Below are 25,973 nucleotides of genomic sequence, written 5' to 3'. Positions count from 1 at the left end.
ACTGAAAAGGAAATTGTGTTTCTGCATGACCCAAATATAATCAGATTCCCCACAGTGACAATGACGTATTCACTGATGCTTACACTGGAAGCGGTGACGGATGCAGAGGTGTTTATAGACCAAGTAAGAATAAAGCTGTGTATATAGTGGACACTCACAACCTAATTACAAATGGAAACACTTTTTTTTATCTTACCTGTAATAAACCTGACTTCCTTTGACACCAAGCGAACATCCACAATGGAGAACTGAGGTAACTCTAACTTGTCCACGCCCGTCACAGCCTTGTCGTCTCCTTGCCAGAAGAATACGATGTCATCTGTGGTGTATCCATCTGTGTAAAGTCAAGACACATTCAAGGGGAGAAAGAGAGAGAGAGAGAGGGGAAAATAACATGAGAGTGAGTGTAAATGTGATGAAGAAACAAAGATTAAAGTTTCTATTTTAAGTCTGCTGCAGGAGTTTGGATAATGAGCGGAGGTCGCTTTGACAAATCACTTGTTTTTCTAACTAACATGCATTATTACAGTCATTCTGAGCTACCTCACGACATATGTATTCTTGACTTTTGGAGCCTACTGCGCTGCGAAAATCTGTGACAAAAACAAACATGGCTTTATAGTGTTTACCTTGAAATTTAAATGGCGCCATTGAGAAAAGAAAAACACAGAAGAAAAATGTATTGTTTGCAATTCTTTGTTCCTTTGGGCACTAACAACGAAAATCAATTACTCTTTTTTTTTAACTGACTGCACACATCGTCTGTTTTGTAATTATGAGCCTCTCCCAAATGGTTGGATTGTCCGTTTACAGTAGAAGTGCACTTTCAACAATCTGCATGTCTACAACTGGGTGCTAGAGATGGCACCGTCAGGCTGAACTGAGTACAGATTATAATATGATTTAACATCAACCTGTGAAGCAACTCAATCATTCGCCATTAGAATATTGACCAAAACTTTAATTCTTGTATTTTTCAAGTCAAAGTTGCAGAGAGGGGAGAGAAATGAAATGTTTGGAGGAGTGATTCTCTGTTTTCTCCTGCAGCATCAAAGGAGGAGCCTGAAAAACACGACTTCTTCGGTAGAAAACAATCCTGCCAAAGACTTAAATCAGTGCGTTCCCTGCAATCACATGCTCCACTGTCCAGATTCCTGTGGTGTTACTATATATCACTGCATGCATTCCTTACCTGCGTGAATATTCATTAACATTGTATGCTGCTTCCGCATAAAATCAACTGGCAGCGCAATTGAGAGTGACCACAGCGGTAGATTTATGCCAACAGGCCAGTATGCATTCACTGCAGAGCCATTCCTCAGCGCGGGAAGTGTTACTACATTTCACATTCTACTGCCACACGTCCAGATCTGGATGGCATTAAACTCACTAAGGGACCAGGATTCATTACCATTAAATCTCTCTCTGAGGTTATAGGCTAAGGAAATGTGACATTGTCCATGAAATTGAAACAACTGCCTGCCTAATCAATCAAACTGATGGCCAATGTGCACGACCCCCACTAATGCAGAGCACTCCGTGAGCATAAACAGCAGATATTCTAGCAAGTTTTTAATTCATGGCATATCCATATTTCAGTGCTTACTGAAGGCCCTGGGGGTAAACACTGCAGTTTTATCTTGAACAGCAACCACAACAAATATCTGGCGTATTGAGCAAGCGGGGAGTGATTGATGAAGCGGTCAATGAAAATGATCAAGCAAATACAACTTTTAATTACACCACGAGCACATTTTTCTCCTGAATAATGATTTATCTAAATTAAAGCATTTGAAAAAAATAATGCTGTGAAATGACTGTCAGTTAAGTGCAGTAACTGCATTTCTGCACATTTCTTGTTACAGTACATCCCATAATAATCTAAAAAGCTCTCCAGCCGCTCTGGAGGAAGCGTTTTAAACGCTAAGACAATAAGCCTGATGATGTCACCAGGGTCGTCTTGATTTGGGTGCAGAGATTACACATTAAGGACAGAAAGCCTCTCGGGCTATAAGAGTGGTCTCACTAAAGAAGTGCTGTTGGTTGCATTATGGGAAATGTAGGAGCCAAAGCTTTTGAAGCTTGACCCACACCTGATCTCTCCATCAGGATATCTTGGCCTCTTGACTTTTTTTTTTTTTTTCAGAAAATCCAGCCAGTCTGCAGTGCCCCTTTGACAGAATGAACTACTATATCATAACTATATTCTACAAATTAACTTATTCTTAAGTCAGTTTAAAGGGATAGTGAAATTAGTAAATAGTCAAAATGAAAAGTGCAAAATTGTGTAATTTGGACTATTTATTTTTTCGTCTTCTTGTCTGTGAAGCTCAAACTGGCCACTTTCTTTATCTTTAATATAATAATACACTTTATCATAATAATCCAAATCCTTGTTACTTGCATTATGTTAAATGCATTAGTAGCTAGTAATACATCCCATGTATAAATTACTTATTAAAATGATGATTGTGGATGTGGTGAGTGTTAGGCAATATTAAACTATATTTATTCAGACATTGTGTGACACCAGTGTGATTTGGGGGTTAGGAACCATATTGCAGGTCAAGTAATCAGTTTGCCTTCAAAGATCCAGGGGTGGCCCGAACCCAAAACAGTCACACTGAGGGAAGAGTAATCAATGCACATCATTAAGCACCATGATTTCTTCCTTATTTCTCAAGGCAGTCATCAGGTAAAGCATCTGACAAATGGCAAACAGCTCACTCATGCCTCCTCTTATCACACACACACACACACACTCACTAAAAAAAACAAACTTCAGTAATATTTATGGTGATTTTAAAATAGTGATCAATCAGTTATAAAAAGCTCTCTGGTAGTTACGCTTATCGTTTTTGAGGGTTGGGTAAAGCTCAGTATAAAAGAAAACACCACATGCGTTCTTCTGCATTACTCACAGCTTTCAATTTCCAGGGTGCAGTTCTGTTCATCCAGAGGGTACCTCCTCAGGTCCATCATGCAAGCAGCAGTCGTGGTTATTCTAAGAAGGGAACACAGAAACACAACTGAGACTTAAGCGATACAGAGAGGTCAAGGTGACCACCAGCTCCACGTTTGTTCATGCAACACTTTTAATGCACAATGTGTCCACGATGTTATTTTCTGCCGCTGAACAGGAACATGAAAAGAGTTTGAGTTTGGTGACGTGTGTGATTCTGGCCGTCAGAGTCTCAGTTTGGATCCCTTCCGTGTTGGTTGTTGTTGCAAACTCCTTCTCTCCAAAACAAATGGAATAAGTGATTAAATCCGGTAAAAACACAGAATAAAGTTCACAATAAAAAAATGAATCTTCAATAAAATCTTTCTTCCGGCTAAAATACATTACAGTTAAAAACAACCAACACCTACAGTAAAGTGAATCACCAGTTGATGAAATAGTAATTATTTGACTGTTTTCTGAAAACATGCCATGAGTGCATGAACTCAATAATTCATGACGAGCTTTTAAGGCCTTATTGTGAAAATGTTTTTTCCAGTACCACATGTACGTATGTTAGTGCACACTCAGAGGTCGTTGACCTCTTAAACCTTTTAAGAATCATTAAAAGGGAGCAGAGACTCGGTTTGCGAAGGCTGAGAGAACAAATAATTGCTCTCTTATGCTAAGACTTTGCTTTCTGGGTGACTTGAACTTTTTTCCCCCTACTTTTCCAAAGACTCTTCAACATGATTCATTTTTTATGTTTCTGTGAGTAGGCTGGAGATGTCATTTCTTTTTACGTGGATCACTAAATGTTCAGCCTCAGTGTGCGGTTTTGTCAATGTGCGTTATTTATTGCTAGTTCTGAGATATGCATTTCTGCCAGGTAGCTCTGGGAATGATGTATGCATAGCTGTATATTAATGTCAATAAATCCAGCAGCCCAGCAAAACAGCTTTGGCTACAAATTATACTTGTACGGCTCTTTGGCATTTAACTTATATTTACCGGTGCAGCACATTTCGGTAATTACATTTCTGTGGTTCACACAGGCTGGTATGTGTTCATCATACCAGCAGTCATTCACTCACCACCCTCCTGTGTAAATGAAATAGAGAAATTAATTTTCAGCTCATCATCTCTGTGTCAGAAGCCAGCAGCACGTTCACCAAGAAAGCCTGATGCGTGCACGCCTGCACGGTGTCTGTCGGTGTGAGCATGTTTGATCCTGATGAGGGTGATACGAAATTTAAGCCTATTTCACATTTTGGATTCATTATTAATCATGTTTTAGTCAAAGCCACCGACTCTGCTGCAGTTTTACACCGATGCAATAGACAAATGTACACAGACATCTACAGCAGCTAATACAGTGGGTAATACGCTGTTTGCATTGGATATATAATGCTTGAACATAGAGTTTATAAATTGGTCATGGTGGGGTGAGCCGAGTGGTGTTAGCGGGTAATTGGAAAACAAAATATGTTCTACACTAAAGCTGATTGGGCCAGATTAACACTCCACAATGTGGGGGCCTCTGGGTTTCATGAGAGCAGAAGGCACCGGGAGGATAAAGAAAATAATACATAAACAAAATGTGTGACAGGTATGTATTTATTATTCACAATGACACTGAGCTGCATTCTGCTGCACAAGCATTAAGCTAGTCACAGTGCATCCTGTGTTGCTCCGTTGTGCTTCACCTCCCCGCTGCCTCACACAGCGCTCCTCTGCTCAGAGCGTGTAGCAGGGCTACTACCCACACACACACTGACAGGAGGACATCCCGCCTAATCACATTATAGGAAAGGTCACATGGCAGTTACTGTACGATGTTCCACTTAAAAAAGTTGTGCTGTGGACGTTTGTTTTACTTAAAAAAACAAAAAAAAAACAAATGGGTGTTTTTTGGAATTAACACCATAGGGCAAAGCAACGGATGGAAAAGTATCTAAAAAAACAAACAAATTCCAGCTCACACTTTCCTCCATCATCGGCTCCAGTCTTCCATGTCAGATCCTGCAACTTCCTCACTCTGCATCATTAAAAAAAAATCTAAACAGACTAAAGAAATATATTTCACAGTGTCTTCAATGACAAACTGTAACATGTCTCAGAGACAATTGTGACTATACGGAGATCCACTGCAGCAAAAACGTACAAGGAGGCTTTCACATTCACTTTTGCTTCATCAGTAGTGGATGCGTGGATATATTGATTATGCTTTTATAAGAGAATGAGAACTTAAAACAGAAACAAAATGTTTGTTGTATACAGCAAGTTGAGTTTTGTCGCCACTTTTAATCTGGGGTTAGTTAGATGGGTGGTTGGATGGGTGGGGGAGGGAGATGTGTGTTTGTTGTTTATATAATGTGACTTGCAGCTAAATGAACTTCAGTGTTAAATAACTCACTTCTTATGTGATTCATCATGTTATAGATTTAAAAAAGACAAAAACAAAAAACAGAATATATTATAGGACAAAAATCAAATCATTCAAACAATGGTTTAGATATGCCAATAAAACTGATAAGGTTACATACAGCTAACCTACAACTACATGTAAGAAGAGAAAACAGTTAAAACTGATGAGCAGAAATCTCTAAATGAACCAAAACTGTTCTAACTTTGGCATTAAAAAGGGTCTTACTGTAATGTAGGATCCCATCATTCATAGTAAAAAGCTGAGTGAGAAAAGGTCCTTTAACTCTAATGACAATGACCTACAGAAGCTAAAGGTATCTACCAACCCAGCCTATGTAGCCTACTGTACTCTTACATCACTATCGAGCAAATGTGGGCCTAAAGAGTGTAATATGGTGAAACAATAAGTTCCAGTTGCATCTTACTGTAGAAACTATGAAGACATTTAAGATGCTATAACAGAGCCCAACCAATGTGCTGCTGGAAACCTGAAGCTGTGTGCGCTCTGTGATCACACACGGGGAGACATATCCTGTCAAGAGTTACAGTCACTGCTTTTTAAAGAAAATACCCGTGGTACAGTAGCGTAGTGAAGTAGTGAAATCGTGGCGGAGGCAGCGGCTCGGAGTAATGGACAGAAATGAATTCTTTGCCCCTTGGCAGAGAGAGGGAAAAAAAGCCCCACTACGGATAAAATTGACTTTTTATGTGACACTTAACAAGTCAGGAGAGCGTCATCATTGAGCAGGCACGAGCTGGGACGGCTCACAGCGAGGGCCTGGGATTTGGAAATGTCAGCAGATGTAGGTCAGCAACTTAGAGTCCCACCAGAGATGGTCAGCAGCAGCAGCAGCAGCACTCCAACGCTCAGCAGTCTCAGTGCTGAGTCCGTTCCACAAGCATATGCAATATTAGCTGCTTAACCTTTGTGAGAGATGGAACTTCCTCAATGCCATTACAACGCAAAACAAAGGAGTAAAATCTTACAATCACATGTGCATTCCTCTCATTGTTCCAGGACTGTCTTGGCTCCTCTGACTGTGTATCATGCCAACAAAGCACGACCACTAAAAGCAGCCTGGAGGTGGATCCCTGGAAGCCCTGCGCTACAGACGGGGAGGTTTCTCAGATATGTGAGAAATAGTTTTGACACCTACACAGTCTACTCCCGTATCCTTCTCTGTCTGTGAGGTAGCTTGCTTACCAAACAAAGATCATTGTACTACACACTGTTTTATCATAAACAGAGGGACATGAGCGAGCTGATTAACAGGAACAGGAAAAGAGAAAACACCATCTGGCCGAAGCTGAGCTCAACAAAGTCCACAATGCTCTCAGGAGTCAGGACACCGGTGCACTACAGAACTGGACGGTCCTCTCCCTAATGATGATTCAGCCTCTCATCTCTTTGGCAAGTTAGAAGACCTGCTCCGTCATGCAGACCGGGCTCGACACTTTCTACTGACGCCGACTTCTTTTATTGATGTTTGGAACGACTTTCTTTGTTTGCAACAAACCAAACTCTCTCCTGCACCACTCAGCAGTCCTCGGCCTCCTCCCTCCCTCCTCCCCACACAGAAATAAAGCACAGGAGTGAAATCTTACTACTGTATATCTCACTTACGCAAAAATGTCAATTTATGCAACGTTTTCAAAAAGAAATTAGGTCTAGAGGACAGCAGTTGGCAGCAGATTCCCAGATTTGATTTGGACCTAGGAAACACACTACGAAATCCATCTTTTGATTTGCACAATCAATGACCACTCTGGGGGAAGGGAGTTAGGGGCAGGAATATGCACTCTAACACGCTATAGTCCATATGTTATAGTCATATATCACATCCCTGCAGTGGTGGGAGAAAAGCCCAACTATTTTCTACAAGAAAAAGTCAGTGCACCACATTAGAGATCCCTAGTGAATGTACAAAATATCCAAATGATCTATTCTGCAGAGAAATGACTTCTCAGTGACGTATTATTTTATGTGCTATATTAGATTATTAATATTGATGCATCAAATAAATGTGCTGACAATTCATCTGAGAGGAGTAACTAAGACTGGACCATGAACTGAAACGCTTACTCTGAAATGGAAGAGCTGTGTTGTCTGCAATTGTCAAACACCATTAGTGCATCAAAATTTTGAAATTATCCGTTACCCTTCTCAATAATCCTGATCGCATGTTTGACCGATGTGGTTGTTATAGGCATGCCCCAGATGAGTTTCAAACCCCAGTCTTCCACACCGCTGATGACGATGCAAACCGTTTCGCCAAGAGGTCAATGACCACTTGGCAGTCAAGTTTGCATGTCTTTTTATGGTGCTTTTATAGTGAGTTTAACTTCAGTACTGCTTACCGTCACTTCACCTCTCGGGTCCCTCGTGACTGTTAAGTGTCTCTATACCCGCAGACCTCTGTTACATGTTTTTTTTTTATGTAAAGAGCTAAAACATTGATGCATTTTGACTAGTTAAGCCACAGAATAAAGAGTGACGGTACAGAGAAGGCATCAAAAAAAAAAAATTAGGACACAGTTGTGAAGCAGAGATAGTGTGAGCTTACACTTAAAATGAACACAAAAATAGAACTGGTTGATCAACACAGCGCAGCTCAGATACAAAACAGTGAAAGCTGTAAAAATCAAGGTACAGTTTATAAAATTTAAAAAAAAGAGAGAGAGAGAGAGAGAGGAGAGAGAGAAACACCAGCATCAGCACATTTCACAGTGAGTGGATAGGTGAGAGCACAGTACAAGGTGCAGCAGTGTGTGTAATGTGATTGTCCACAGTTTGTATTCTACTGTGCTCATGAGAAGCACAAGGGACAGATTCAAACAGGCGGCCTTTACAAGAAAATGCATTTAAGACAACAGATAGCAACGATGTGAGAGATGCAACATTCAAATGTACTGAGAATACGGCGTAAAAGTTTCATCTGCTGTTCCTCAGAAAAATGTCCATACAACCCTTGGGCAAAGTCAAACATTTCAACAAAGCGATTTAATTACATGCTTACAGGAGGCTTTGCAAAGGTCCTAGAATCACCACTGCATGTAGATTACGCTGCGCCGCTAATCACTGTACACTGCTGCAACAATGGTCTGGAGGACAGATCCAGGGGTTTGACACCATCTGCCATACACCATTACTGCAGTGGGTGATGATAACCGTGAACCCCTGTGTAGTATGTCTGAGGATGAGATGTTGGAGGAATGGCTGATGCTAACATCCTTAGCCTTCTGTGTCATGCAGGCACAAAGCCAGTGGAGATGCAAATGCAGGTGCAAAAGCCATTTTCTTCAGGTTTTTACGATGCCTGTGCCTGTGCGCGCGGTGCTTCTGTGGCTCCAGAGAAAGCTGCGTTATGTGCCAAGGTGCACCGAGTGGAGCAGCTGGGGGCGTTTATTCAGATCAGGTGTTGTATTGTAATATTGGTACTATTTTGGCATTAAAAGGAGCCTGTTTCCACCTGCTTCTATTTGGAGGCGGCACAAAAACATTACGTTTTTCAGCCAGTGCACATTTAAAAACAATCAAAGTTACATTTTTATAACCCACACGTACTCAAAGGAAATAAAAGGCCCTTGGGTTTAAATTATTTTACTCCCTGTGACCATCAAACAGCAGTGAGAAGAGGGGATTATAGGAGCTGATTTGATTGGCTGAACAAAGTCTTTATGCTGATGACATACCCCTTTTACCAATGATATATTCACATGGCTCCAGATCTTTCTTATGGTTAAACCATACTGCTATGGGACAGCTACTGCTGGACATCTGCTCACCACTTTGTCCATGTCCATGCGCAACTGTCCCAGACTGTATAGAGCAAATGTTAAAGAATCATTTAGTAGACAGACGTTTGCAGCGTTCCCAGCAATGAGACAGCATTTTTACTCTTTTGGTAATCAACTTGTGAAGGGTCATAACAGGGCGAGAAAGAAAAAAAACTTTTTTCCATCATATCCTCCTTTAGTGTCAGCAACAATTCAGTAATTCAGATTTTGTGAATACTGATTATTGCATTAATAATTCATTGCTTCGTATGATCTAAACCTTGTCACTGCCATTTCCTTTTATTCCTAGAACAAAACACATTCCTCGCTTCTTCGCCGCCATCAAACTACTTCATTTTAATGACTTGTGTTAAGAAAAGCAGCGATTCATTCTGAGTTTGAACAAACCTCAGGACGCTTTCTTACTTTTAGCCACCCCCGAGGGATTTTAGATGGGTCCCTCCGTGCACATTAGACTTGACTGAATTGTCTTGTTTGTCAGTGATCTGGGACATTCAGGTGGTGAGCATTTTGAACCTTTTTATAGTCACTCCGGGTCAATGAATCTTGGATTTCAAATCACCCCTCACCTCTTCCAAAATAATAATTTTTCTTGAGCCACATTTAGAAGTTTGCAGACTATTAAGTTATTAAATAAAACATCAAAGTCTGTTTATCGTTACCAAAAATAAACCTGTCATATTGCATCCTGCCACAGGACCAAAGTGCACATGGTAGCAGAGGTGTTCTTGTTTTCCTGGTGCCTCATGGGATCTGCTGTTATCTTGTTTTTTTTCACTGGCTGAAATACCGTCAGACGACAGAAGCTAATGACAAAGATCTATCTAATTAAAACATATATGTCTGAGTCTTTAGCTGTCTATCTCAAAAATCACCCCTCCCTTCATCTGTCAGTTACAGGAACGGCTAGTTTTTTATTTTATTTTTTATGTTCCTTGTCAAAAAATCATTCAACTCCTGTTTTTGCTCTCGATTTTTACTTGTGACACCACCCCTCCATTTTCCGTACCTAGTAATAGTGTTTATAGTCACAGCCTCTCCCGGCACGGATGGAATACTTCCCTTGTACTGTATGACCATATTTTCTTTCGGGGGCATCATGCATGTTTTGCATTATTAAATGATTCCAAAAGTAAAATTAAAAAAGACATGAAAAATCCATTCTTTCTCTGTACTGAACCAGCTTCCATTTCTGGGTAAATCCCAGCATGCACTGGGAAAGGGGGAAACGGTCTGTTGCTGGGAACAAGAAGACAACTGTACTCACATTAACACCTTGGGACAGACAGTCCAGTTCACCTGACCTGCTTTGCACTGGAAGAGCAAACTGGAGATATGTGGAATATGAAGCAGCACAAATGTAGCTAAAATGTGATTAACAAGTATGGGATAATGCTAATGCTAAATAAAGTGTAATGTGGCAGTAGAAGAGTCATCAAGTCAGTGTCACAAGAATATCTACCCAAAGTTTGCATTAGCTGCCGTAAACCACTGGTCGTACCAGATTGAGTTAAGCTGTAGCAGTGAAAGCCCTGAGTGCCCTGAAGTGAACAGCGCTGCCTTTTATTGCTCATGAATTCATCATTTCAGTTGTAAGAGGAAGAATGTATTGTATGAGTTCTTGTTTAAAAAGTCATGGAGTATCATAACTCACATTATTTTAGAACAAAGTTGCGGCGATGCACTGTGAATGAAGTGATGATCTGACGCTGAAATCTTTTCCTTAACAGCAGTTTTTTGTGGTCCATGTCTGTCAATTTATGTCCTTTTGAACTCTGAACTCGTTTCCTTTTAATAGTAGCAGTGAAAATGGCCACCAGTGCACGTTGAGGTTCACCCAGCAGATACATGTTAAAATGGAGAGAACCAAAGCAGATGTGTGCTCGCCACATCCTGATGAGAACTGCTGTAGAAAACCACCGGACTAGACAAAGACCGTGTATGAAATCAGTGCACAACTGTTTAGAAACGTGCTTACCTCAGCCCATATAAGACGGTGCCATCAGGGTGCAGTCGGATCATACGGTTCTTTACTGTCACGCCATGAAGAAAGGACTTCTTGTCATTAAGGAAGTAGGTGTCAGGGAGCCACAGCTGGTCTGCTACACGGTTGTCCAGAGTCAGGTTTAGGTTCAGCTCACCATAGGCCAAACGCTTATCCTGCCAGCTCTGCTGGAAATACATTGTGATGGTGTAGTCCTGGAGAGGGGGGAAGAGAAAAACTTCAATAGTCACAGACAAACACTAGGTTATACACACGGTTATGAGTTACCAAAAAAAAAAAAAAGGTTTCTGTTCCTCTTTTTGTTTCGTGCCAGTGACTGATGAAACCAGACATAGAGATTGGAGTCAGAAATCCTGGATATGGTTTATTATCGCAGGCAAAAAATAAACAGTTTACAACCGATGTCAATCCTAAAATCACAAAGGACACATAGTAACAGAACAGAACAAGTGGTGCATATAAAAACCACAGTGATATAAGAAATTAAAAATCCCTCCTTTTATCTTTACCACAAAACAAAATACAGAAGGCTAAAAGACAACTGATGAAACTGTCAGGAATAAATAAATGCATCTACATCAACGTCTACACCTCCACCTCAGTTTTTTTTTTTTGCAATCAGAAAAACAAGTGAATGGGCAGCAAACCAATAAACACAGCTGTTCTCATGCTTGTGTGCATAATACTGTCACAGCACGAAGATATAATGTCTGCCAGCTAATGCATCATTGGCCCTGTGACCAGGACTCTACTGTTTACAGTGAGTGACATGACAAACAGTGCACAGGCTTGATATAAAACCTACGCAGTACAAAATTAAAGAAAGGACAAAGAGAGAATTTAAGTATCATGTCGACCACTTTCCTGCATCTTGTTGCCTCAGACTTTTCGTGTAATACAACTCACAGTATTGGCAGTCACACTAAATGGACTATGAGCACTGTATTCACTGTTTCATTTACAGTTTTTTTTTCCTTATCAAGTGCAATGCAGCCTTGATACTTCAGTCCCATTGCACAACATCCTGCAGTACATGTTCGAGCAATATGCTGGATACCAAGTAGCCCTTATCTTAATTTATTAATGACACAAAGTGTGTTGTGTTGAAAAATGTCACCTGTGAACAAATGATTAAACACCAAGCTCCTAATGAGCACCGAACCATATTGTCGATAAACAAATCAATCAACCCCCTCATCAATTTGTCATTAAAAATGAACAATTTCCATTGCAGACTAAGGGAGGGGCACTTTAAACTGGTCTGAAAAAGGCAACAAACACAGACAATCTACTATACAGCAAGCTCCATCAAGTGTCTGCATTTTATGTTTTGTTTTAATCTATCAGAGCTATTTGTAATCTAAACCCTGATTAAATTTAAAGTGAGCACAATTTAATTATGAAGACTCAGCATCTGATATCACAAGCAAAATCCAGAAAATACGTAAAATAAAGTATGCTGTGACATGTGCAGGGTCATTTAATCACTCCAGACACAAAGCCAGACAAAGAAATAAAGAAAGACAGAGAGGGAGGATGAAAACAACACAAAATGGAAAACCATGTGGGAGGAACGAGCTGCACAGCGACTGACTGTCACACTGAGTGAAATAAAGAAAGTGCTAAGAGACAGAATGACGTCATCGCTCAGACTCCAGCCATATTGCCTTCCTCACTACTCACCCTGAGCCTCTAACTGCTCTCAAGTCTGTGCCAGTATGTGTTGCTCTACTTCTTGCACAACACTGAGCGGATCATACTGTCACCGATCAATATTTCTATTTGTTGTGAAAACCACGGCTGCATTCATTCATTCATTCATTCAAAAAAAAAAACTCTTTCTCCGCCAACACAGGTCAAACAAGTCCCACAAACACCCCTAGCAGCCTTCACGTGTGGGAAGCCAGTGAGGGATCATGGATCTGTTGGATAAGGCATCTGAATGGGTGTGTGTGGGAACTGCTGCAGGCCTTCAGATTTCAATAGTAGAGTTGGCAGGGGAAAAAAAGACCAGACAAGAACTTACCATGTTTACTTCTGAGATGGAGTCGATGCTTGCTATGTTGATGCTCATTCCTACGATGACTGGAGGACCTGAGGACACAAAGGACAATCTGGTGTCACCTCAAAAGTACAAATATACTGGACAGCTGCTGCGTTTAGATAACTGGTTTATTTTTTCAGTTTATAATGAAATTTCAGTTATTTAAGTTCAATGAAAAATCTTAAATGGTACAGGTAAAGTTTAGACCACCAAAAACTTAGGACAGCACTGTGCTGCAGGAAGAGGAGGCACAATGGTGAAGCAAGATTATTATGGAAAACACGAGATGACCAGAACCATGAGGCAGGAGCAGCAGAGTCTCCAGATGAACCGGACACACGGTGAAAACGAGTGCAGCACATGCTTGGGAATTGGGCGGCACGGTGGCACAGTGGTTAGCACTGTTGCCTTTGGGCGGCACGGTGGCACAGTGGTTAGAACTGTTGCCTCACAGCAAGAAGGTCCTGGGTTCGAATCCTGGGCCGCCCAGGGCCTTTCTGTGTGGAGTTTGCATGTTCTCCCCGTGTCTGCGTGGGTTTCCTCCGGGTGCTCCGGTTTCCCCCACCACTAAAAACATGTCGGCTAGGTTAATCCTCCAGTCAGCGCCCCTGACCAAAGGCACTGGCTCATAATCTGGAGTTGGTCCCCGGGCGCTGCACCGCGGCTGCCCACTGCTCCTCAGGGATGGGTTAAATGCAGAGAAAGAATTTCACTGTACTAGCTGTATATGTGACTAATAAAGTACCTTTACCTTTACCTTTAACTTGACTTCTGCAACAAAACTTTCTGAACAATGTTTTACAAATGTGTTCATCTGCTGGAGCTGGAATTAGATTTAATTTAGTTCAACAAAAAAATACAATGATTCTTTGTTCTTTATTTTTTCTTAAATATCTAGTTGTTTAATTGTTCTCTTTTAATTTTAGAGATATTGATTTGTTGAATTTTGTCAATTTAGATAACAGCAGGGAAATTAAGGGTGTTGTTCATCTTTTGACCAGTAGTGTATCACGTGTTTCATTACAGCACTGTTGCAGTGAGAGCTTTAGGGATGTACTGCACCTGTACATGCAAGGTCGTTTTTTTCCCCCAACACATACAAATTATTTCCTCACATTAATCCACAATGCAATACAGTTTAAAGGCCAACATCAGATAGATGATTATGCATCATCTCCACATTCAACTACCTGGGAAAACGGCACTTTTAAGTACAGTACTTCTCTTATACAGTGGCTACTCTCAGTGTACAGTGACAAAGCAAATTCAGATCTGTTCGTGCTGCTGCTAGAACAGAAAGTAAAGATCAGTTCCTCAGAGAAGCTTATGAAACAACACTGAGAAAATGCACTCATCCATACTAATTTGTAGGCTAGCAATTCATGTAAAGGAACAAGAAGGACAAACCTTGCCTCATTTACATGATTACGGTACATGCTGTAGACATGTAAACAGCAATGCACATCTACTCCCTTACATGTAAACACTCAGACCACTTCAATATTCAGACAAGTTCAGGTTTACATGGATTATCCATTCACAGCGCCCATGTACCCCGCGGTGGCTGAAACCAGCAGCCAGTGACTTCAGACATAATGTGAGACTGTACGATCATTAATAGCAGAGATAAACCTGTACAAAACCACTCAATTTTAGGAATAAATCAACTCACGAAGAAAGATGCACGCTTACACTATACTTAATAAATACCACGATAGGTTTCCATTCGCCATGTGCTGGGGTATTCCCTGCGCCTCAAGCTCACCCACATTTATTTAGTTTGCTGGTGTCAGCTCTTTTCAGATTATCCAAACAAACTTTGGAATATCAGCATCACACTACAACCGCAGCTCATCTTTGGTCAACACAGACAGCAACACCAGGGAAGCTGGATGCAGAAGTGCTGGAAGGGCTGGAGACTAGACTATGTTTAAACTACACACAGTGTAGCTTGTTGTTTTTGTTCCTCTGCTCATCGCTCGTTTCTAGCGAGAAGCAAAATAAAGAAACTTGGCACCCACCGCTGGAGAAGCTGTTACCCTGGGCAGTGGTGTTTGGAAATGAAGAGATACGAGTACGAGTCTTATTTTTTTTATTTTGACAATTCCTTCTCCTTATGTACATCTGTAGTCCTTAATGTCCTTAATAACCATTCATGTCCCCTCCCTCTTTGAACCCCGTCAGCCTATCAGGCCTCAAGATGTGAACTGCTGACACAGATAACAGAAACAGCAGAAACATTGCAGTGACTGGTTCATGTGGAAGTGCTGAATCAGTATATCCAGATAATGTTCAATGGGTATTATAGTGGAAATGACATTAGCATAAGGATCATAAACAACACAGAAAATGGCTCTACTACAGTGCAGCCCTTATTGCATCATATCATCCTGCTCACTGGGAACAGAACCTATGACCTTCTACTGAAATGAAGGATGGGGGATGTTTATATGTGTGTGGGTTTGTCCTGCTCCAACTCTGTCTGCATCCTGTTCACTGACCTCCCTAAATCCAAAGAATGGAAAAAGTAATATTTGTTCTCGAGCATCTTTTTAGTTCATTGACAATCTTTTCTGCACAATGTGACTGTAATGATCAGAGAGGAACCTCACAATATTAAACCTATTTTTGATGTTCAATTTTTTTTCATGTTGACCAGGTCACCGGTATAGCATCCTTATATAGTTTGTATGTTTTATGTGAAAACAGCAGGTTTAGATACAGACAGTTATGGCTGACTCATTTCTGTGCTCACCTGATGGATAGGCTGCATGGGTTCACAAAAAAGACAGAGAATAGATGTAAAAAAAAAAAAGAAAAAAAAAAGAAAGCCTCAAGATCTTATAGTCTTCTTTAACTGGATCAGATCTACAACTTCGACTGAATCCTCTCAGAATACAAAGCTTTGAAATGCAAAAAGACTGAAAAAGAAGATTGTGACAGTAACTGCAGACAGCAGGAGTCACGGTGATGATTATAGGTTGAAAACGTATCAGAGCTTATCAGAGCGCATAAAGATTTACGACGTATAAAAACTCCTAAATATAACCCTAATCTGTCCAAACGCCTTCACCACCCTGAAATAAAGATGAGAAGAGCAGGACAGGGCTACACAGCTTTACCTCTGATTATTGGATATGTCTAAAAATACAGTCCAATCAAAGCTGTCAGTCTGCACTTTACCCTCCCCGACTATAATCTTTATCATTGTAATAACAGCACCGACTCTCGCCACCTAACGCGTGGAGCTCATCGCACATGCAGTCGTAGAAACATTACTGTAGTTGGAACAAAGCATTTCATTGAGAAATGTTTATTGTCAGACACAAAGTAGCCTATAACAGGATCTTTGTCATACCGACCCGGGACAGAGCTGTTGTAATGCAACTTTCACATATACTGTAGCTGTACTGTTACACTTTGACGTCCTGAGTTTCAGTGGCAGCTGAGTTGTGGGCAGTTTAACAAAAGGACACAGTTAGTTGACTTCTCCGGCTAATTCATGATTCTCGACATATCAGTTGTCTAAACAGGCTTGTTACTCATAAGCTTTGTGAGCTCTGAAGGAAACAGTGGACCATCCTGTACTTTCCTTACAATCCTGAGGTATTAGCGTCAGAAAACGCTGCCCCGAAGCCTGAGGGCAGACAGTCGTGCCTGTGCTCATCTATGACATCACAATGTAAGAGACATGTACAATTTCTAATGTAAAACTCACAACTCATCTCAGGTTAGCCATACTGAGTGATAATAGTAAGTCTATCATGAAAAGAAGTTAAACTGAACACTGTGATGTTATGAAACTGGCTCAGATCTGTTACTGCTGTTGGGGTTTATATCCTGATCTCTAAATGGCTCAGATCAGCTCCTTCCATGGGGCCGTTCCTGGAGGTTTTGGTTAATTATGATGTTTCTCTTCAAATACTGGGACTAAAATATTAACCAGCACTTGACTGAAAAGGCCCATCTATCCTCTTTCTTATATTCTGTAATCCTACCCTCCACCCCCCCGCTCCTCCCACTACCACTAAATGCCCTGAAGCCTTGTCATATTCCCTGACCCATCTCCCATCGCTTTCTAAAAAAAAAAAAAGGGGGTGGAAATGTAAGGCCATTTTCCATCGCACTTTGTGAAGGCAACCAGTAACGGTTTTCCCCAGAGATGTCAAAGTACATTTGTTCGCTGGATGAAAACAGAACGCACCAAATCTCTCTCTCTCTTTCTCTCCCGCTGCATATTTTGACCCTGCTTTAGTGAAACAGCAGCATTCACTTTGTCACCACAGCTTTCTCAAAATAAAACTGCTACCTGCACTTGCACTTCACAAGTTGTGAGAGCAACAATGCTCATCTATAAAAAAAAACAACTTTACATCTTTAAATAAGCACGTCTCTGCTCATTTTCAACCAAGAAAATGCTTCAAGTATTTACAATTTAATTCTTTCAAAACAATGACTAATTTAAGATGTTTTTTTTGTTCGTTTATTAAAAGTTGAATTTAATGGGGATAAAAAGAGAAAGTGAGAGAAAGATCATAATGTCCCCAGGCAAAACTTATTATCTGTGAACAATTAACAGATCAGTGTGTAACTTCTTTTCCAAGAAGCCACTGCACGTGTGTCAAACACGATCTGGTCATCCAGCATCACAGTGGGAGCATCGTCCAACAGATGTCTGCTGATGGGCTGGATATAGATGTGGTAGGTACAAACAAAACAGAGGAAGAAATAACATGCAGTGATCTTTAATTATCTACCAGTTTTGCCTCTTGACCGTGTGTGTGAAACTGTGGCACATGGGCACAGGGACAGAGCTCAGCGGCTACAAAACATTTGCAGCATTTTGACTTAATGAAAGGCGCCCTGTGTGGTTTGTTGGTCAGTAGTGGTGTAGCACAGTAGGCTAATGGTTACATGTTCCACCAGCATGCACATGGCAATGAACATGAACACGAACAGACTACAAAGAATTAAAAGCACTTGTGCACTAACAATGAAGGAGAAGAAGATGAATATGTGCAAACTTAAAGTTATGGTTGGTAATCATGTTCAGAAACATGTTTTGTTATACTGGTGAAATGGTCCTTCTATCCTGAGAGTAAGCATAAGGAACGAAATTAACCAGACCTCTGTGGCAGCTGCAGGTCTGACAAAACTCTGACCAATCCATGCTTTTCGCTCCGAAAAGGAAAAACCAATCAAGATGCCTTCATGTCTTGTTCTGCCTACGCCCAATCAAGCTGCCGTCTCTCCCTCCTCTCACGTTTGCGACCAGAGTCTTCACCTAAGTCTGCAGAAAAGCCATACTCCAGTCTGATGGGCAGCAGTGTAACTCTGGCAATGCGCGTTGGGTGTCTTCACCTACGTCCGCGGAAAGGTGAAGGCGTGGCTTCAGGGAGAAGTCTGAGGAAAGGGGCTGGGACTTTTGACCTGTGTATTATCAAAATGTGGCCTGATAGAACCGTTTTTCCAGAATCTCCAACCTTTAAGACTAAACATCATCACTGTATCTGTGAGAGCCTTTTTTCCCATTCATAAACTGATGGATATAATAACAAGAATGTCTGCACATATTTAATAGCTCATAAGAGCTTTAAGATATGGTGAGATTGCACTGAGGCATATACGTATATGAACACTTTCATAAATATGCTTATATTCTTTGTCGACTTGAGGAGAGGACTGACTCTTAAAGCTATGGCTGACAACCTGTTAGCTTAGTTTTAACATTAAATTGTCCATAGGTAACTACATCTTCTCATACCAACACCTTTAAATCTCTCTTAACACATTTTCTTGTTTAATTCATATTGGGGAAAAAAAATCAAGCATAAAAACAAAACAAAACAAAAAGCTGCAGTTCGACTGAGGGTTACATGCTGGGATATTTGGCCATGAGCAGTAAAAGAAGTCTTGTCCTCGCCGTGAGGTTGCCAGGCAACCAGTGGAGACTTCAGGTGTTTAACACTCTCAACAGTTATCTTTCAACAAAGGATGACACCCCACATTTCAGTAATATACTAATTATACTATAATTACCTAATATTTTCTGTAACATATAAGTAGAAATGATTAAACAGTTAACCTCTTCCGTCCTGCTGCTGTTCTAAGTCTGTTGTGAAAGAAGATGTACAATTTTACACTGTGAGTCATTTGTGTGATGACATTTTGTGCCACACATCTTGTTGGAAATGGTATTACCATGGCAACAAATCCACTATCCAATTGCTGAATCGGACAGGTATCTATCATGCAGAAAGCTTTTTTTTCTTCTTTTTTTTTTAAAGCTTTTAACCTGCAAGAATAATTTGTTATTTGTTACTTTGACTTCCCATACGGCTTATTTGGTTGTTTTTGATTCACACAGTGAGGAAGAACACTCCAAACACTCGAAACACACCGACTTCCTGTCAGAGTGAGTGACCAGTAAAACTGCAGCTGATGTTTCTACATGTGTCAACACGAGGAGACTGACAGTCTGCTAACAGGGTATTTGATAATTGGGTGTAAAACTTGACTATCTTATGTCAGTAAAGCAGCTGGGGTGTTTTTTCACTAGTCATTCATGCTCTAGTTTTCTTCACTCAGTTTGAGCAAACAGGCTGTTTTGGGACTGTGCTGACTTAGTTAAGCTCAGGAATATGTTTGGCTAAGCTTGCAGGTGGTTAACTTAAACCTAATTTCAGTTCATCTGAACAGATTTATCAACACATACTGTAGCTGTGTGTGTAACTTTACCTGTAAACGAACCCACTGAGACATGTGAACAAGTAGCTGTCATTACAAAATCACACATCATTGGTAGGCTACAATACTAATTAGTTTGACTGAACCTTGCAACAAGCAGAACTAAATGACCAGTTAAGCATAATCTTAAAAGCAGCAGGTCATGATTACATAAAATGTCATGTTAAAATGCCAAGCACTCTTCATACCCATAATAATCTTTCAAATTGCTGAATGATACACTCCCCACAATGCAGACTGGTGGATTTGGAAAATGGCTGCTTCCAAAGACATAGTCCTTCATGTTTTTTTCTTTTTCTTTCATATATCGACTAAAGCAGGTGAAGAAACTATTAGATTTTGGCACCCTAATGCGTTCTCTCTGTTTCTTTTCTCAGATTTTGCTGTAGATTGTATATAAAGATGAAAACAAATTCATAGAAAAACAACCCCCAACTCATAGTCAGAGATCAAATAAAAAACAACATATATAAGTTTAACATCGTTTCTTTGCAGGGCAGCAGCTTTGAGCTGTCGTGGACCTAGTTCCGCTTACTTTTGATGGAAAAATGTCCTTTTGTATTGTCTCCATACCTGCAACGCAAAGCTAAATGCTGCAACATTTGCATTACATGAAAACAATAAACGACCTAAAGAACATTTCATGACACCACAGTTCGGCTTGTGATTGGATGAATGGCCTGGATTGAGGTTCATTGAACTGTTAGTGTTTGCGATCACGATAGCTGCTGTGTCCAACGGGTTTACCAGATGGTTCAAAAAACCAGTCATGCATCTTTGTGCTCATCATGTTTTCACTCCTTGTTGACAGATGCCGTTGTTGTTTTTATTATTATTTCTTTGGTGTAACTGTCCCTGCTCCTCCTTTGTCTATTATCTGTGTATAGCTGTCCTCTTGACTCCAACAATGTGTCGCCACATTCAGCTTCCAGTCTGACAGTCTTATCTAGCCTCAGGGCAAACAAGCTAAACTGATGTACTGGGCGGCGGGGGCTGTTCTAGTCAATGTTTTCTTTGGTACAGGCATTTCCTAGTAAAACAATAACAGTTCAGTGTCGGGCAGCGGTCATAAGTTTGTAAGTGGTATTCCAACTCCAACTGAGGTCTCTGTCGGTGTTGTAGAGATCTGACAAATGTTCAAGAAGCCATTCAGTATTTGACTGTTGGGAATCAACAAGGTTTACAAAGCAAGCCCAAGTCCTACACCCTGACTGTAAACAGTGCTGCATCATCATACTGTCTAGTTAATGCGACTGTTAATTATGGACTGTCAACAGCAGCCAAATCTCCTATTCATAGCTGTTCATCACAAGCTGTATATTCCTTTTACATGATTACAAAGCATCATTAAAGAGTGAGGTTTTTCAATGGGAAGTTTGGAACGAGATCCTCCACAGGGAACACGCAAGATACACCACAACTGTGCTTACACAGGCATTTGTTGGACTGAACAGTGTTAATACTACTGTATCCTCGTGAAAAGTGATATAAGAAACGTCCTCCATGTGGACAATTGCAGGCTTTATCAGATGTAATGGGAGTGGGGCATTTGTGTGGTCTGTGCAGAAAAGGCGAAACAAAGGAGTACAGGTTTGTGTAAATCCTTCATCAGACTGATAACACTCGGTATGCCACACACACAGAGAAAGTGTGTGTGCATGCGATGGAGGATGAGACTGAGCCAGAAGGAAGCAGAGAGGCAAGACACTCTTTAACCTCATGATGGCTCTGAAAATAAATCACATGTGCACATGCAGCAAAAGCAGGTACAAAAAAGGGGAGAAAAAAATAAGATGAACAATAGAAGAAAAGATGGATTACTTTCTCTACTCATAAAAATGCTTGATCAGCCAGATATCTGAATGCAACCACAAGAGGGCAACATAATGATATCCCCCTCACTATCTTCGCTGCTTATAAATTGGACATTTTAATAAACGAAGCAGCATAAATTACCAGCAAACAGGTGCTGAGATTAGGAGCTGACTTAACTCTTTTGGCATATCTGGGCTGGTTCTGTACTTGTGCCAAGAATAATGAGATTTCAGCAGGTGAGCAGACACCTCGTTGCACCCCGCAGCCGCGCAGGAAATCTGATTAAAGAGGCTCCTTAAGGAAGCGAGACATTCAAAGACATGGCTGTAGCAGAAATCACATGTGTTGCCCCCACCTCCCAAAAAAAAAACACCAGTGAAATCCTCACGGTGTTTACATTTCATGTAAATACGGGCAGCGTGAATATTCATTTATGCCACAAATTTCACTCCGGAGTGTGAAAACACATCAAACATGGATGAATTTCATTAAAACCAAGGATAGCGTTGTCATATTATTCCACAGATCCTGTCAGTTGTAAAGCCCTCTGAAAACAAATTTGCTGGACAGCAAAGAAAACACCACTCTGCCTCTTATATAAAAAAAACTCTGATAATCAACCCATTGCCTAGCAACAGTGGGTTCCATAGCAACTGTGCAGCATTTTCCCTACAGTGTTGCAAAAGAAGCATGATGATTTATCCAGTCGAGTCTGTGTTTGCTTTTGTTTTCAATGGCTGCAGCAGCTCTCATGAAGCCCTTTCCTCGAGAAATTAACAAACAGAACAATATGTTGCGTCGCACAGAATCTAAAAACCACAAAGGTCTTAGTCAGTGCTCCCATCTTGGCACCCAGAACAACAGCAGGAAAAGCTTGGAAGACTAAAATGTGTCTTTGACAGGCATCGACTGTGACCAAATAAGTCACAGACAGACATATAGTGAGATTGACGCCTTGAAATTCAATTATTGAATACAGTGTTTGTGGCAGGTCTAATGAATTCAGCTGCACCGTCGCACAGGTTTCCAGGTTATTACGTTGTCCTCCCTGTTACATTGGGAAGAGAACGGGCTCTGAAAGATATCAACCTTTGGCTCTGATGAATCATAACCTAATCCTTTCCTGTTGAACCATTTTAAACCTTCATGGGTTCAAATTAAACATACAGGTTAGATTAATAAATCACTAGATTATACCAAATCTTGTTAAAAAAAAAAATGTGGGCAACAATTGCACAACATGACAAAAACAATATTAATAGAAATGGTGTGTACTGTACGTAAATGATGCTTAACTGCTCTTCATGTAGTAAAAGGACTTACATACAACATATACTGTAGATATTGTAATACAATTATTCTTTTTTATGCTTGGCTTATAAAAGGTAACAATTTCTAACAGCATATCACAACATATGGCTGGCACACACCTACATACATCAACCAAACATACAACCATCTATAGGCTGGTTACTCATGTATGATATCTGAGTAATATGATATTAAACCAAGGGAATGAACCATTTGTTTCTCAGTTTCTATACATTACCGAACGATACAGTTGAGAATGTAGATTATTATTATTCATGAATTAAGGTATTTAGATCACTACGGGGAACTACATGTCTAAGATTAAGGCCATTCGCGCATGCTGCAGCCACAAGTAACACAGAACATACAATTACACACATTCACATACAATAGATATGCAATAGCCGGCTGACTTTATTCTTCCTGCACCCTCAAGACCTTCAATCTCCCCACAAAACAAGAATCCCTGCATTCACAGCAAAAACATTTTGATATTGACTTCACTGCTAAAAACTGTTTTTAATTACAATTTGAGGCAGAAGGTAAAGTTAGCTAAGACACCGGGTCAAGTTTTGTATCGCTGTGGAAGCCCAGTGATGAATTTGATTTCGCTATAAGATGACAGCACTCCACCTCCAGAATTTCATCATCTAATAAATATTCTTCCATGTTCTATACAGTGCGTGCTCCCGCTTGGCATTGCAGAGAGCTATCGCCTACATCCCAGCATGCATTAGGTGTGATGTGCAGGTAACCAGTCAATCACAGGCTTACCACACATTCACATGCACACAGTCTATTCGGAGTTTCCAGTTTACCAAACCAGCCTGTCTTCAGTCAGTGGGAGGAAACTGGAGAACACAGACGACACCCACACAGACACAGAGTGAACATGCAAACTTATAAATACAAAGATTCCACATTTGAACAGATTGGTGGACCAGATCCAGGAGCTTGTTGCTGTGGGGCGACAGTGCTAACCACTGAGCCGCCATGACACCCTTATAAATATTCAAAGCCGTTTAAAAAGTTGCCTCACCGACACACAATACCTCTTCAGGCAAACATATCGAAGCCTAGCGGAAAATGTCTGTGCAACTGTCTCCTCCGACATACTGTAGCCCCTTGTACGACGTTCAAAATAAAATGCTTGTTTCCTCTGTGGCAGTGAAGCAGGATTGGAATAGTAAAGTATCAGTGTCATTTGTGTACAATATGCATCATAGTTTATACGGTGAAATGAAGCAGCCACTTTTTGTTACTTAGCTTTTAAAAATAAAGCAAAATTAATATTTCAAACAAGAGAGAAAAAAAATGTATAATGTTTTTCACTGTCTGTATTCCATGCATGTCAAAATTTAAGACTATGTATCAAACCAGGTTTAGGTCTTTGCTTTTAAACAGATTAAAGTGGTGTTTGTCTATTGTACAGTACAAAAACAGAGAAGATAATTAATCAGGTGACTGAAACACCAGACTACACAATTTAGACCCCAAACCATCCCAATGGGGTTTTTCTGATTAAATTAAGGTCAGATGGCATCAGTGCAGCATTCACCATTGTCAGAGAATGATAATCTAACTGTAAAATTGCCAGGACTAACTCTGCTGAGCGGCTGTGAATATACAGTATGCTATTAAGGCAAGTATGGATAAAGTAACAGCGTGGTGAGATTATTGATTGCTGGTGAATAAAGGGGGAATCATTAAAGCAACTCTGGCACAAGGAGGGAGAAGAGACAGAAGAGAAGGCAAAAGAAAATGATGAGGTAAAACAGGAGAGCAGAGGCAGTTCATCACAGGAAGTCAGAGAGACAGAGGATAAAGTAAAGGTGGCCTCATCTTATCGTCCTATCCTGTCACAAATCTGGGACCTGATATATGAAACCTACTTAGATATCACACTAAAAACCGCACATGAGCGATGCTTCCTACTTACATACACAGATTTTGTCAGTGAATTATGAAACACTGCACGTATTACCAGCCGACATTCACACTCATAAATCACCATCCCAGGAGGAACGCTATTAAACTACTCCAGAAGGATGAAGAGTGAATTAGAAGGTTTAGTTTAACTTTATCTATTTTAGTAGATTTTAGTTTAATTGGGTGCTCACAAAATGAAATACTGTTTAAACATGTAAAATTAAGAAAATCTTAATATTTGGGATGCTTAAAAATCAATTGAGTCAATGAATATCTAAACATTGAGGTACAAAAAAGTGTGCCCCCTCTTCTTTTAGCACAGTATTAACCTACGGTACTCCAGTTTTTTGACAATGTGTAAGTATCTCTCAGTAATGCTTCATAATGTCAGGAGACGATGTGCAGAGCTGAATTGTGATGGACAAGATGAGGTGTGAGTGGTTTTAAACTGAAAAAAAAGAGAGAAAAGGAAGAGACAAAGACTCTTGAAGGTTAATTTCTTTACTCATACTAAAAGAAAAAGGAAGCATGCCCTGCAGCACTGGCACTTGTGTTCCCACTGCAGGATTTTATCCTGCAGCCACTAGGAAACTATTGGCTAAAGAAGTGTATAATTCATTTAATAGTTTAATTTATGCTCCAACTTATAATTTATTCACTTATAGGCCTAATTTATTCAGCGAGTCACAGATTGACAGTGTTAATCAATTCCATTATTTCCCTGATCGTTCATAATCTTGATGTAACCATCCTTGAAGCTGAAATGTTTTAGGTTTTTCGCTATTCAACGTGCTATTGTAATTTTCATTTTCCTGAGAGGACTGTTGTCTTTGTCTGTTTCAGCCGATGCCACGGCCCAGAGCTAATCTCCCGAGTAACCTTACATGTGCGGTAAATCCCAGTTCCCTTAGTGGCATGCTATGTATTCGTAAGTCCTGCTGAAGCTGCCTGTATAA

The 25,973-nt window shown here is 40.4% G+C and overlaps 1 protein-coding gene across 2 annotated transcripts in view; it reads right to left on the bottom strand.

Moving 5' to 3' along the window:
* The window catches only part of gabrb4 (gamma-aminobutyric acid type A receptor subunit beta4), a 48,503-nt gene that overhangs the window by 4,709 nt on the left and 17,821 nt on the right, over positions 1 to 25,973 (bottom strand). For both annotated transcript variants that reach the window (XM_085797511.1, XM_085797512.1), the window contains exons 3-6: positions 13,198 to 13,265; positions 11,145 to 11,365; positions 2,922 to 3,004; positions 197 to 334 (exon numbers count right to left, since the gene is read on the bottom strand). In XM_085797511.1, coding sequence (XP_085653637.1) covers positions 197 to 334; positions 2,922 to 3,004; positions 11,145 to 11,365; positions 13,198 to 13,265 — 510 coding nt within the window. The remainder of the gene's footprint in view (positions 1 to 196; positions 335 to 2,921; positions 3,005 to 11,144; positions 11,366 to 13,197; positions 13,266 to 25,973) is intronic.

This window comes from Trachurus japonicus, chromosome 14 (genome assembly GCF_045865225.1).
Source record: "Trachurus japonicus isolate A0001 chromosome 14, Traja_1.0".
NCBI classification, from domain to species: domain Eukaryota; kingdom Metazoa; phylum Chordata; class Actinopteri; order Carangiformes; family Carangidae; genus Trachurus; species Trachurus japonicus.
Note: the sequence above shows the minus strand (reverse complement) of the source record. Positions and strands in the feature narration are given on the sequence as shown.